We start from the raw sequence: 13,123 nt of genomic DNA on the forward strand, positions 1-13,123 counted from the left end.
TACGTGTATATACCACACAAACCATTAATGATTAAAAAGCAAAAATAAAGCCTATGAAAATGACAATGTCCACAACAATAAGCAGCAACCCTCTTTTTGTATTTTACTATCGTCAAATAGTAGGAATATACTTTTTGTATATTCCTTTCCGCTTAAAATTTTAAACGATTGGTTATAAGTTGTAACATTTTATCACTGCAACTAAAATCAGCAGTTTGATGGAAAAACCTAATTAAACAAATAATTAATAAAGAAGAGTAAACTCAAAAACGGTAATTATAGTTTGTTGTGATTTTCTAGTTATAGTTCAATTTTTATAAATGATCTTTATTGACTTAATTAATTTTTAAATTTTCAACTAATCTTTAACAAAAAAACTCTTTTAGATTTTAACAAATTGAAATTTATCTATACTTTTGGGCATTATCTTATACTAATAAATATAAATATATTTTAATAATTATGATGTTTTTATTTGAATCAAAATATATTTTATACGATTAAATATGATGTGTTTATTTGAAACAAACGTATACTAGATTTTATAGTTTATTAATCTCCATCTAATAAAAAAATAAATATTAATTATATGAATTTATAAACCAAAATTAATATTTTACAATAATATTGTTTTTTTAAAACAAAAAAACACTTGTAATATGTAAGAAATATTTGGTCTAATTCTTAAAAAATTGAAAAGTTTTAATTACTTAATATTTACTAATATAAATAAAAAAAAAGTTTTTACCAATTAGGAAATTTAACCAGTGCACTAAGTATTAAAACTTAGATGATTTTTAACTTTTGAAAATTATAGTTTATAAAAAACAATTATTATATTTACATTTGAGTTTTAGTTTATATTGTTATGCCGTTTATGTAATTTTACATATTTCATAAGGTTCCAACTACTTACGTCAAATATTCTTATATAAATAATACTATAAAGATTACAACTTCCAGCTTCCAGCTACCGACTACCATCTTCTCGCTACCAACTCTTACTACTAGCTACAAACTTCTAACTTCCAGCTATTTTTTGTCGAACACACCATTCGTCCTATATATATATATATATATATATATATATATATATATATATATATATATATATATATATATATATATATATATATATATATATATATATATATATAAACTTCTATTACTTTATATTATTATTAATATCTATTATTATTATTATTATAAATTAAATTTATTTACATATCTCCTTGATCAAGTTCAAGAACATCATCTCATCCTAATATTGTAGCTTCATTGACATTGTTCTTTTTTATACTATCAAGGTCAGTCTATAAGTTTTTCATAACCCTTGAGAAGAGACTAAATAATGTACTTATGTTATACCATAAAATATATACCAAACCCCGTATACGAACATGAAAGAGAATGTTATAATTTATAAACAAATGTATGTTGCACCTTTTTACATTAATCCATTCATAATACAATCATTACTATTAAAGAGAAAAGTTAAAATTATATTAAAGTGATGGCAAAAAAAATAAAAAAGAATAATCTTGAATTATGTGTACAGTCCATACAACTTAAGTCTCACCTCAAAGTATCTCTGACTACATAAACATGAAATAGTGAAGATTATCAGATAAAGATGTAATATCCCAAAAACCATTGTAAAAGTTTTCGTTTTTAAAACCCTTTAATAATCCATAAACCATACAAAAACATTGTTTTCAAGAACATAGTCAAAATCAGAGTATCCCAAAGTCATCAATCCATAATATATCCAAGGATGATGTGCACAATCACGCATTCGCCTTGCCCGATCCTCTGATGTACCTGAAACCATGAAATCAAACTATAAGCACGAAGCTTAGTGAGCTCCCCCAAAGTACCCCACACCATCAATAGATAACAACATGCATACATGAGTTATCAACATGACTGGACCACCCCGCAGGGCTTACAGCCTATATGGACCGCTCTTCGAGCCTTCGACCAGACTGGACCGCCTCGTAGGGCCTACAACCTATCTGGACCGCTCTTCTTGCCTTCGGCCTGACTGGACCGCCTTGTAGGGCATGCAACCTATCTGGGCCGCCTTGGGTATCTTGGCTTTCAGCACAAAGTAGGACCACCTCAACCCAACAAAACAATAACATGTCAACATATACAATAACAATCAATAACTACAAGTACATGTAATCATATAGATCTACCTATCTAACATATATCCAACGAATACATGTAATCATACAGATCTACCATTCTATCATATCCAACATAACATCATCCTATATACTAGGATACATAACATAGTGGGCTGATATTGGTGCCTTCGACCCACAAACACAATGAGGAAAACTCACATTAACAACTCAACAGAAGCTCAACATCTACTCAACAACAACACAGCCAACCCAAGCTTCCTAAAATCAAGCCGAGACCAATCCTTAGCCAAATATTCAATTCCACCCAAACTATGGCCACCACATCATGGTTAACCTCCACCACGACGTGGTGCTCGAGTATATCCCGTATTCTCTAAGTCAGCGTAAAAAATCGTGAAGATTCCATTCACCACGTAGTGGTGGGATCACCACGTCATGGTTGTTGGGAATCAACATTTTCTTAAAACGTGAAAGTTGTCTGGAATTGTTTCTAGTTTTAAGAACATTTTGGATCTCATCAATCAAAATTACGGGTGCAGGGGAAATGTACTAAACTCAATTTTGTTTACTTTCAGTTATGTTTCACGTGATATTTTTACAAGACCAGATGAAAATAGTAAATATTTCAAATTGATAGACAATGAACTAACTCTACAAATCTATAAAGATTTAGTTTTTGACATGCACACAAGTTGAAGGATATACAGTTAGAATTGAAAATAGTGCAGTGGAGTTGAAAAAGTAGAACATAAATGATAGTTTGTAGTTGGGGGAATCGAAGTTGGAACTGCAGGTTGTGTAGTTGGAGTTGAATATGAAGAACGAAAATGTATTTTGAAGTTCAAAAGATAATGCATGTGTTTTTGTATTTTGGGTTCTTTTAGTCGTAACAATTATAACTTTCACATTGTCCATTGTAATACTTATTTGTTTTTTACTAAAATACTTTTAATGGATTTACAGTAATCTCTTCACTATTTGAAAGTTTAGTATCTTCATAAATTTTTTTATCAACTTTATCTTAGAAGAAAACTTCATAAATTCTTTTAGTCGTAACAATTATAACTTTCACATTGTCCATTGTAATACTTATTTGTTTTTTACTAAAATACTTTTAATGGATTTACAGTAATCTCTTCACTATTTGAAAGTTTAGTATCTTCATAATTTTTTTTATCAACTTTATCTTAGAAGAAAACTTCATATGACTTATTGGTAATATACTCCACACTTTTTGGTAATATACTCCACACTTCCACCACGCCTACAAACCTTCTTCGCCACACACGTCTAAGGAAACCAACAGCCAACATCAAATGTGAGAAGAAGCAGGGCCGACTTTAGCTTGTTCTGAACTAGCCAAGGGCTTATGGCCCCCAATTCTAAGGGGCCCCTCAATGCTAAACCTAATTCTAGTATTGAAATTCAGAAATGATTCATACGCACGATGCAATAGAAATTCCACAACCACAACAAAGCAGCCTTTTGTTCTTCTTCCTTCTTGGCTTCAACCTTCTGTTCTTCTTCCTTATCTCGATCGTACAAATCAGGGGTGGCAGGCGGCTCAACCTCAACTGAAACGGTATGTGTTTTAATTATCTCCTTAACTAATTCTGGACAATGGTCGATTAGAATTAGTGTTTTTTACACTATCCATTGTCCATTGATTATAGAATATAGAATCAAGGACCCAGGGTTGGAACTTGGAATGAATTTTAGTTTTCCAGTTTTATGTTTTCCATTATCTTTTATTCTCAAGGCTGTCAAGCACAATATCAGTAAGTTACATAGCTAACATTCTCTCATGAAACTTGAAAGGCAGCTGACATATATTGAACTGGTTATTAAGTAATAAATCTTGATTGCTCTTTTAGGTATATTTGAACTTATAGCGGTAAATTTATATTCCTTTGATGAAAACGTCACTTCCACCACTAGAATTACATTTGATGATGGAATGGAAAACATTGATATCTGTGGCCCTACAATGATATGAGAAACAACAAAGGTTGTTAAAATCAATAGTTCAATACAAAATACTATGATATCAAGTTATCAACAACAATGATTTCTTTATAAACTTACTTTTTTGTGAAACGGAATCACAAGGATTTCTTGGTTGTAGTTGATACACAAGATTACCTTTTAGTTCCAAAACTCCTTAAATCCAACAAAGATGACCAACAATTTAAAACAAAACTCGCCTGGAAAGCTTTCCAACACGTTGCTTCTTATGATTTTGCAGTTTCTGAGTGGTTATGGAAACAAACAGAAGGAGGTCCTCTCTTATATTTCGTTCTTCAAATTGAATCAAGAATGTACCCTTTTGGTGTCTTGTTATGTTAAAAATAGATCACCCATATCAAAAGATTTATATTTTTCTATAATTCATCAAAAAAATTAACTTCGCCATTTATAAAGATTTTAGTTTATTATTGTTGGTCACAAGCCCGGATAAAGGAGGAGGGTTTATAACAATGAGTATAGTAAAGGGCAAAAGGCCCCAAAAATTTTGGTTCGCTTAGTGCCCCCAATCTGGTTGAGCCGCCCCTGAGAAGAAGGTGCACTCGCAAAAATCATTCTTAATCGAAAAAGTTTAGCATTTGTCATATATATATATATATATATATATATATATATATATATATATATATATATACATACATACATATATATATATATATATATATATATATATATCTAAATATTATTAAAAGAGAAACCTTATGACATCATCTAAAACAATCTGAGTTGTTGATTGTGTTTTCTTTATAGGTTTTGCACCCTTAGATTAATTTGCTTACGTCACCTAATCAAACAAGAAGTCAACCCGTTATATTAGGAAATTAAATGTAGGAATTGAATGAAAATGTTTCTTGAATTCTTTCTTGAATTCTTTCCAAACTTACAACTACAAAATTGGTTCCTTATTAATGTAAACCTTAAATTTAGGCTCTATTTCAATTCAAAATTGCTTTCCAAATATATTATATATTGAAATCTCGGAAACTATTAATTTCAAATTTCAAAAGTTTCGGATATTATTATGAACCAATACACTTTGAAGCATAATATCTTCTATTTTAGGTTTAAATGGGATTTCAATTGATTACCTTCTAATTTTCATCATATTGACTTGTATATATATTTCAAACTTTTTTAATAATCGATTTACACAAACATTATGTCATAAGTCCTCTGCAGAAAACAAATGCAAAAAAACTTCAACCTTCCCATCAGTCGGATTAGTCAAATAAATGTATGTACTTCTTCGTTAAATCCTTTTAATCTATAAGTTTGATATTGTTTTCGAATTTATATGTTTTTACTCATTCGTATGTTTCTTTGTTGAATACTTATAATTTGGATGTATAATGTTGTTTTTGATTTTTTTTTTTTGATGTTGTGTCTGGTTCTTGGTTCCATCTTTTTAATCGGTAACTATGATCCTATTTTCTAAAACAGTAAACTTAATGTTAAAATTGGATGTTATATATAATGAAATTATGATGTTACATGTGTGTATACCTTTGTAAAAAATCAATAGACAAGACAAGAGATGACATGACATAATATAACAGACAGGTTGTACAAAAGACATGAAAGCAAATATACTTTCTCAACAATTGATGTGAGCTTTAAAGTTAAATATAAGCATCTTGTGAATGATGAAAATAGGCTCCCGTATTCTTTGTTCAAAAAGAATCGGTACCATACATGGGCAGGTAAGAATGCACGATATAATAGAAGTGTGTACTTAACTAGAGTCGGCATTTGACCCTGAAACACCAAAAACACCCCTCAGAATCTTCTGAAAAAAAAATCAGGTATACTCAAGGACCAAAAATGTAATTTACTCTAAACTTAAGTAAAAAAAAAAAGAAAAATATAAATTTTGTTGTTATGCTATATGGTTTTTAGTTTTGGTTCTAAGGCAAAATGGTCATTTAAAAAAAAACTAACAGTTAGACTGTTAACTTAGGCAATCATAAAAGTTTTATGAAACAGTGAAACAAGGTCCAAAAACTACAACTCTGATTCTTTTAGGGACCAAAACCAACAACTAAACAAAGGGACCAAATATGTAAATTACTAAAAATAAATGAAAAAACTTTTGTTTATACTGATCCCCCCCCCCCACACACACACAGTTTTGAGGTCATGGTGGTGGATAGAGCTTCATCACTTCTGGCTCTAATTTGCTATTTGCTTAGTAGTAACAAATGTTCTTTGCTACTACTTGATCATTTCTTGCACATTCAGGATCCATTGATATAATCCCTATTGTATTTTAAATTCAATAACAAAATTATAATTAATTAATTACTCATTAAAGTTAATAAATTATAAATTTATCTCACTTCCTGCTCATCCAAGTTTTCTCATTGCTATAGTACCAAGAAGCTGATCATATCGCATATTTTTCTAAATAAGAAACTCTAATATCAATAAAAAAAACTATTTAATTTTGTAATAAAGTTGAATTAAAAAATAAGTAAATAAATAAATAAGAAGAAGACAAACCTTGTATTACCATCATATTTTATGTTTGACCTCATCATCATATTTAAATCCTCCCATAATTTGAGGCATTGTGATTAACCAAAATGCAACAATGCTTGGATCTTTCATGCTATCAATAATATGTTTAAACACAAAAACAGATGTTTTGAAGTATTGAAGTGAGACAATTGTTACAAGAAGAAAATGGGTAGAATCGTAATTGACATTTACCTCATAAGGGTTTTTTTTTTTGTTTTTTTCATTATGTTGTAAGCTTTGCATGGAGGCTTGATGATCTGCAAAGTAAATAAAATAAGGGGGTGTTTCTTTTTTCCTTTATTAAACTCTATAGTGAATGAATATATGAATAAAATATTCTATACTTAAAGATTGTAGATAAAGATGGAAAATAAAACACAATGAATTATGAGAAATCACGAAAAATAAGAACCAAACCTAGGAACCAACATCAAACAAAAACCCTACTTTCTTTACTTCAAAAAAATCAACGTACCTACACATACTAAAAACCGTAGAATGAATTTCACAAAAAAATGTTATTTCATAAAAAAAATGATTCTGAAAAAAAAAGATGGTGGTAAACCGAAGAAGGCATATCAAAATCAACAAAAAAAAAAAACGAAGATATAAACATAAATGATGGACCTGATAAATGATTTATGTCATAGTTATCCCTAAAATAAAAAAAAAGTCATCAATGAATCTTAACATTGTTGTTGATAGTGACAACAACTCAAATTAAGGAAAAAAAGACCTGATATTAGAGATGAAGTGGAAGAGGATGATTAGCTTCGTTGTAGATTTATTGGTTATAGTTTCTTTGTGGGGGGTTTTATGTGGTTCATTTTGAAGGAACATAAATAAGTTGCTATTTTTTGAAATAAACAGTTATATTTCGCAATATAGCTATAAAATAACAATATATTTTGAAAGTACATTGTCAAATGTTGGATTAGACTTGTTTAGACCCATTTTCACGCATGGTTGGCCGTATATAGTTGTTTTCCGTGTCACAAGTAAAAAGTGTTTGAAGATACTTATATGCGACAAATAAGGTCATTGAACTAATAAAACAAAAAATATTGTCTATAAAGAGGTCCTTCAACGTTATATATATTTACCTATTTTAGTGTAATTTCTACACATTTCAATAATACCAATAATCCTGTTTTTTATAATTATTTTGTAATATCTATATAAATTTGTATTTTATTTATATGTTCCCACGTGGGTCATAATCTAGTATATATGTATATATAGTTGCAACTTGGATTTTATACATAATGTTTATTTAAAAAAATGGAAAATATGGTTTTTTTTGGAGACATGAATCCACTTTTCATGGTCATTTTAGTGAAAATATTTTCAAATTTTCACTTTTTCAAGAAATTAATGATTTGCCTGAGGGGAAATCAAGACGTAAAATTGAAGGTGCCGTATTTTACATCTATATTTGATCTAATGTTAAAAGTTAATTTTGTCCTTTCATATCTTCCACTTTAATCTATATATTTCTTCTTCTACACACAAAAGAAGATATTGTATAAGTACGGTATAATTCACTAAAAAAAAATTTAATTTACTTTCCTTAATACATTAGATTATTATATGACATAATTCACTCAAAAATAAAATTTATTTACTTTCTTTAATACGTCTCATTATTAATAAATAAAATAGGAAGGTTGTGGAGGTATTACTGTTGTCGACAAAGGTGGTACGAAAAAGATACTAAAAAAAATGGTTGAAAGAATTTCCGCTTTCTCCTCTCTTTGCCTATAAAATCACACCATTCCCTTAATTGCCTTCTCATCTCTATCCTTCCGTTCATCCCTTTTTCTCCCTCGTCAATTACGTCCACTTTGCTGTTCTGTTGAAAACCAAGTTAAAAGGTGTGATGTATGTATTTGGTCAGGATGATCGAAACTACTTTATTTCCTTTTCTGATTTCTCATACTTTTTTCCTCAACATTAGCACACAAAGCTTCATCACGATGATCGAATCAAATTTTAGTTGCTTTTGATTTCTCTGCCATGTAGCTCAATTTTTGCAGAACTTCATATTAGGATTCATCCTTGTTTCTGGTTTTTGTTTATTATATTATCTATTTGAGGACTTCATACTTGTGCTTAAAAGTTCCGATAATGAATCTATCAACTTCATACTTCGATTTAGGGCATTATTAGTAATAAAATGAATTTTATATCAGTAAATAATGCCAAGTAGTTGATACTATTCAAGTTTTGAATTCGTGGTGGTGGCCTCTATTGACTTTCTTTCGCTTTTCTTACTTGAATAATCATTCGTCTCTAGAACCATAGATACTGGTGTATCAATAAGCATTAGACACCTGGATTGTTCTTTCTTCTACAAATTTAATTCCTCTGTATTTTAGTAATCAGATCATCTAAAACCTTCCTTCTCTTGCAGTTGAAAACCTTTCTGAGTTTGTGGCCGATCATGGCGGAAAAAGTTTTCACCCGTGTTCACAGTCTGCGAGAGCGTTTGGATTCAACCCTCGCAACTCATCGTAATGAAATCCTAATGGTTCTTTCAAGGTATGTTCTGTTTTCTGGTTCATCTTCTGAGACACAATTTTGCGAATGATTTTAATATTTGTTTATAATCTGATATTCTCAAGGATTGAGAGCCATGGAAAAGGAATATTGAAGCCTCACCAACTCATGGCTGAGTTTGATGCAATCTGCAAGGAGGATACCAAACTTCATGATGGTGCCTTTCATGAAGTTCTCAAATCAACACAGGTATATGATCGAATAAACACACAAAATTAAACGACAATCAATCATGCATCCGCTTGATCCTCTGTTTTTTTTCAACTGATAGGAAGCAATAGTGTTGCCTCCATGGGTTGCTCTTGCTATTCGTCTCCGACCTGGTGTTTGGGAATATGTAAGAGTAAATGTGAATGCTCTGGTCGTTGAAGAATTAACTGTTCCCGAGTATCTTCACTTCAAAGAAGAACTCGTTAATGGATCGTAAGTATCGTTATCCTTTCACCAATAAATTCGCCTCTTTCCTCAGTTTCTTACGCACATGTTTACACAATTTCTGAATCATCGCAGCTCCAATGGCAACTTCGTACTGGAATTGGACTTCGAACCTTTCACCGCATCTTTTCCCCGGCCAACCCTAACCAAGTCCATCGGGAACGGGGTTGAGTTCCTTAATCGCCACCTCTCTGCTAAAATGTTTCACGACAAAGATAGCATGCATCCGCTACTCGATTTCCTCCGTACTCATGCCTGCAAGGGCAAGGTATTACACTCAAAACCCTAAATTTCTTCTTGATTCACTTGTTTGATTAAAGTTCTGTACTGAGTTTTTCTGATTTGCAGACGATGATGCTGAATGACAGAATCCAGAACCTGAATTCTCTTCAATCTGTGTTAAGAAAGGCATCGGAGTACCTATCGACACTCGATGCCACCACTCCATACTCTGAATTTGAGCATAAGTTTCAAGAGATCGGATTGGAGAGAGGTTGGGGTGCTAAAGCAGAAGGTGTCATGGAGATGATCCATATGCTACTCGATCTTCTCGAAGCTCCTGATGCATGCACCCTCGAGAAATTTCTTGGAAGAATCCCTATGGTCTTCAACGTTGTCATTCTTTCCCCCCATGGTTACTTCGCTCAAGAAAACGTTTTAGGATACCCCGACACCGGTGGTCAAGTTGTTTACATTCTCGATCAAGTTCCTGCTTTAGAACGTGAGATGCTCAAGAGGATCAAGGAGCAAGGACTTGATATTGTTCCCCGTATTCTCATCGTAAGTCCCCTTTCTTCTTCGTTCAAAATCCTCAATAGTTAATAAAGTTGGTTGTGATGATCGATGTTATTATGAACAGGTAACGAGGCTCCTCCCTGACGCCGTCGGAACCACCTGCGGGCAGCGACTTGAGAAGGTGTTCGGAGCAGAGCATTCTCATATTCTTCGAGTTCCGTTTAGAAACGAAAAAGGTATTCTTCGCAAATGGATCTCTCGTTTCGAGGTGTGGCCATACATCGAGACTTTCACCGAGGATGTCGCCAAAGAAGTCACCGCCGAGTTGCAGGCGAAGCCCGACTTAATCATCGGAAACTACAGCGAGGGAAACCTTGTCGCCTCTTTGCTCGCTCACAAGTTGGGTGTAACTCAATGCACAATCGCTCATGCCCTTGAGAAAACCAAATACCCAGATTCCGATATCTACTGGAAGAACTTCGATGAGAAATACCATTTCTCCTCTCAGTTTACTGCTGATCTTATCGCCATGAATCACACCGACTTCATCATAACCAGTACCTTCCAAGAAATCGCCGGAAGGTAAACGTATTCTCGTCAGTATTGTTGATCCGCCTGCAATAATTACATAGCCCTAATTTTGATTTTGTTTTCAGCAAGGACACAGTTGGACAGTATGAGAGCCATACAGCTTTCACAATGCCGGGATTATACAGAGTCGTCCATGGAATCGATGTCTTTGACCCTAAATTCAACATCGTTTCACCCGGTGCTGATATGGGGATCTACTACTCTTACAGCGAGAAAGAAAAGAGGCTCACAGCACTTCACCCTGAAATCGATGAACTCCTCTTCAGTTCCGTCGAGAACGAAGAACACTTGTACGTTTTGCATTATATGTTATACATTCTCCATTTTTTTTTCATTTTAATATTCGAATTGATCATTTGAATGAATGAACATCATTCGTTACAGATGTGTTTTGAAAGATAAGAACAAGCCAATTCTGTTCACAATGGCTCGACTGGACAATGTGAAGAACTTGACCGGACTTGTGGAGTGGTATGCGAAAAACGAGCGTCTTCGTGAGCTGGTGAATCTGGTTGTGGTCGGCGGTGACCGGAGAAAGCAATCGAAGGATCTGGAAGAGCAAGCTCAGATGAAGAAGATGTACGATTTAATCGAGGAGTACAAGCTCAACGGACAGTTTAGATGGATTTCTTCACAGATGAACCGGGTTCGAAACGGTGAGTTGTATCGTGTAATCGCCGACACCAGGGGAGCTTTCATTCAGCCGGCGTTTTATGAAGCTTTTGGGCTGACGGTGGTGGAGGCGATGACGTGTGGGCTGCCGACATTTGCAACGCTTCACGGTGGTCCGGCGGAAATCATTGTTCATGGAAAATCCGGGTTTCATATCGACCCATATCATGGGGACCAGGTGACTGAGCTTCTTGTCAAGTTCTTTGAGAAGACCAAAGCTGACCCTTCTCATTGGGAAGCCATTTCCAAGGGTGCTGAGCAGCGTATCCAGGAGAAGTAAGAAAATCTAAATCATGTTTCTATCTTCGATTAACAAGTTAACCAATTTAGTAGCATAAATAAACATGTGTGTTTATTAATTAACCATTTTCTCAAAATGACAGATACACGTGGCAGATATACTCGGATAGGCTATTGACGCTTGCTGGGGTTTATGGATTCTGGAAACACGTGTCGAAGCTTGACAGGCTTGAGATCCGTCGGTATCTTGAAATGTTTTATGCATTGAAGTATCGCAAAATGGTAAGTGTGTGAATTAAATAGTAATAGTAATAAATGTATATGTGATTGGGTAGTAGAGATGGAATTTGGAAATGATTTGTGTGTTGGTGTTTTTATAGGCGGAATCTGTTCCTTTGGCTGTTGATGAGTAAGGTGGTCAAGCTGTGAGGTTTTGAGGAGTTGTGCTCCACACATATTTTATATTTACAATTTACAATTACATGATAATAAGGTGAGACTTGAAAGAGAGCATTTTGAAAGGCTTTTTGTTTTTTGCTTTTGCTTTCTCCAGTTTATGACTATGTGTGTGTGTTTGTTTGATTTCCCTCATTCCTATTTCATTGCCAACCATTTGTGTAATCGACTCCTGCCTTGCATTGGCCTTCAATTCCAATTTGTGATGAATTCTTTTTTTTTTTTTATAAGTATTCTCTTTTTCTTAAGCATTATTTTTCTCTCTTTAGTTATTTTAATATAACTTGAAATACTCAAATCAAACAAGAACAACGACTTATTTCTCAATAAAAACTATTTACTAAAACTAGTCTGAATCAACTAAGAACCAAAAAGAAACATAGATATTACACGATGTAAACCCCAAATTATGGAAACCCTAATTACAGAGGTTAGAATGAGAGAATGAGAGACGATCCGTGAGAGAAATGAATGAAATAATGAGTTCTCTCACAGTCATTTCACATTACAAGAATCTTCATTTTCACTTAGCACCCTCCAGCTTCTGGCCTTTTATAATTTCCTTCCCTGTTTCAACCCAACACGATCCTAAGCCCACAAAAGAGTCCAAGACCAACATTTAGCCCATACACCAGTTATCACACGTAATATTCTTATTTATAACAATTAAATACTCACAAAGTTAAGAATGCATTTGCCAGATTCTATGATATTCAATACCCTCACTCAAGCTTAACTTT

At 33.0% G+C, this 13,123-nt stretch overlaps 1 protein-coding gene across 2 annotated transcripts; it reads left to right on the forward strand.

The window, feature by feature from the left end:
- The first annotated feature begins 8,413 nt into the window (after positions 1-8,413).
- Positions 8,414-12,593, forward strand: LOC111899117 (sucrose synthase). Of its 2 annotated transcripts, none has more exons than XM_023894995.3 (11): positions 8,414-8,569; positions 9,109-9,236; positions 9,320-9,443; positions 9,526-9,677; positions 9,765-9,957; positions 10,038-10,469; positions 10,549-11,006; positions 11,081-11,305; positions 11,400-11,963; positions 12,071-12,209; positions 12,308-12,593. In XM_023894995.3, the coding sequence occupies exons 2-11, from the start codon at positions 9,139-9,141 to the stop codon at positions 12,338-12,340; spliced, it is 2,418 nt and encodes an 805-aa protein (XP_023750763.1). In that variant the 5' UTR covers positions 8,414-8,569; positions 9,109-9,138; the 3' UTR covers positions 12,341-12,593. The 2 variants fall into 2 exon arrangements, with proteins under 2 accessions (XP_023750763.1, XP_023750764.1); XM_023894996.3 differs by having other exon boundaries at positions 8,440-8,576.
- Positions 12,594-13,123: the final 530 nt, after the last annotated feature.

The sequence above is a fragment of the Lactuca sativa genome, chromosome 5 (genome assembly GCF_002870075.4).
Source record: "Lactuca sativa cultivar Salinas chromosome 5, Lsat_Salinas_v11, whole genome shotgun sequence".
Taxonomy (NCBI): domain Eukaryota; kingdom Viridiplantae; phylum Streptophyta; class Magnoliopsida; order Asterales; family Asteraceae; genus Lactuca; species Lactuca sativa.

Coding starts and splice junctions, on each gene's coding strand:
- LOC111899117 (XM_023894995.3), top strand. CDS start 9,139: ATGGCGGAAAAAGTTTTCACCCGTGTTCACAGTCTGCGAGAGCGTTTG. Junction 9,958..10,037: donor CTCATGCCTGCAAGGGCAAG/GTATTACACTCA, acceptor TCTGATTTGCAG/ACGATGATGCTGAATGACAG. Junction 11,007..11,080: donor TTCCAAGAAATCGCCGGAAG/GTAAACGTATTC, acceptor TTTTGTTTTCAG/CAAGGACACAGTTGGACAGT.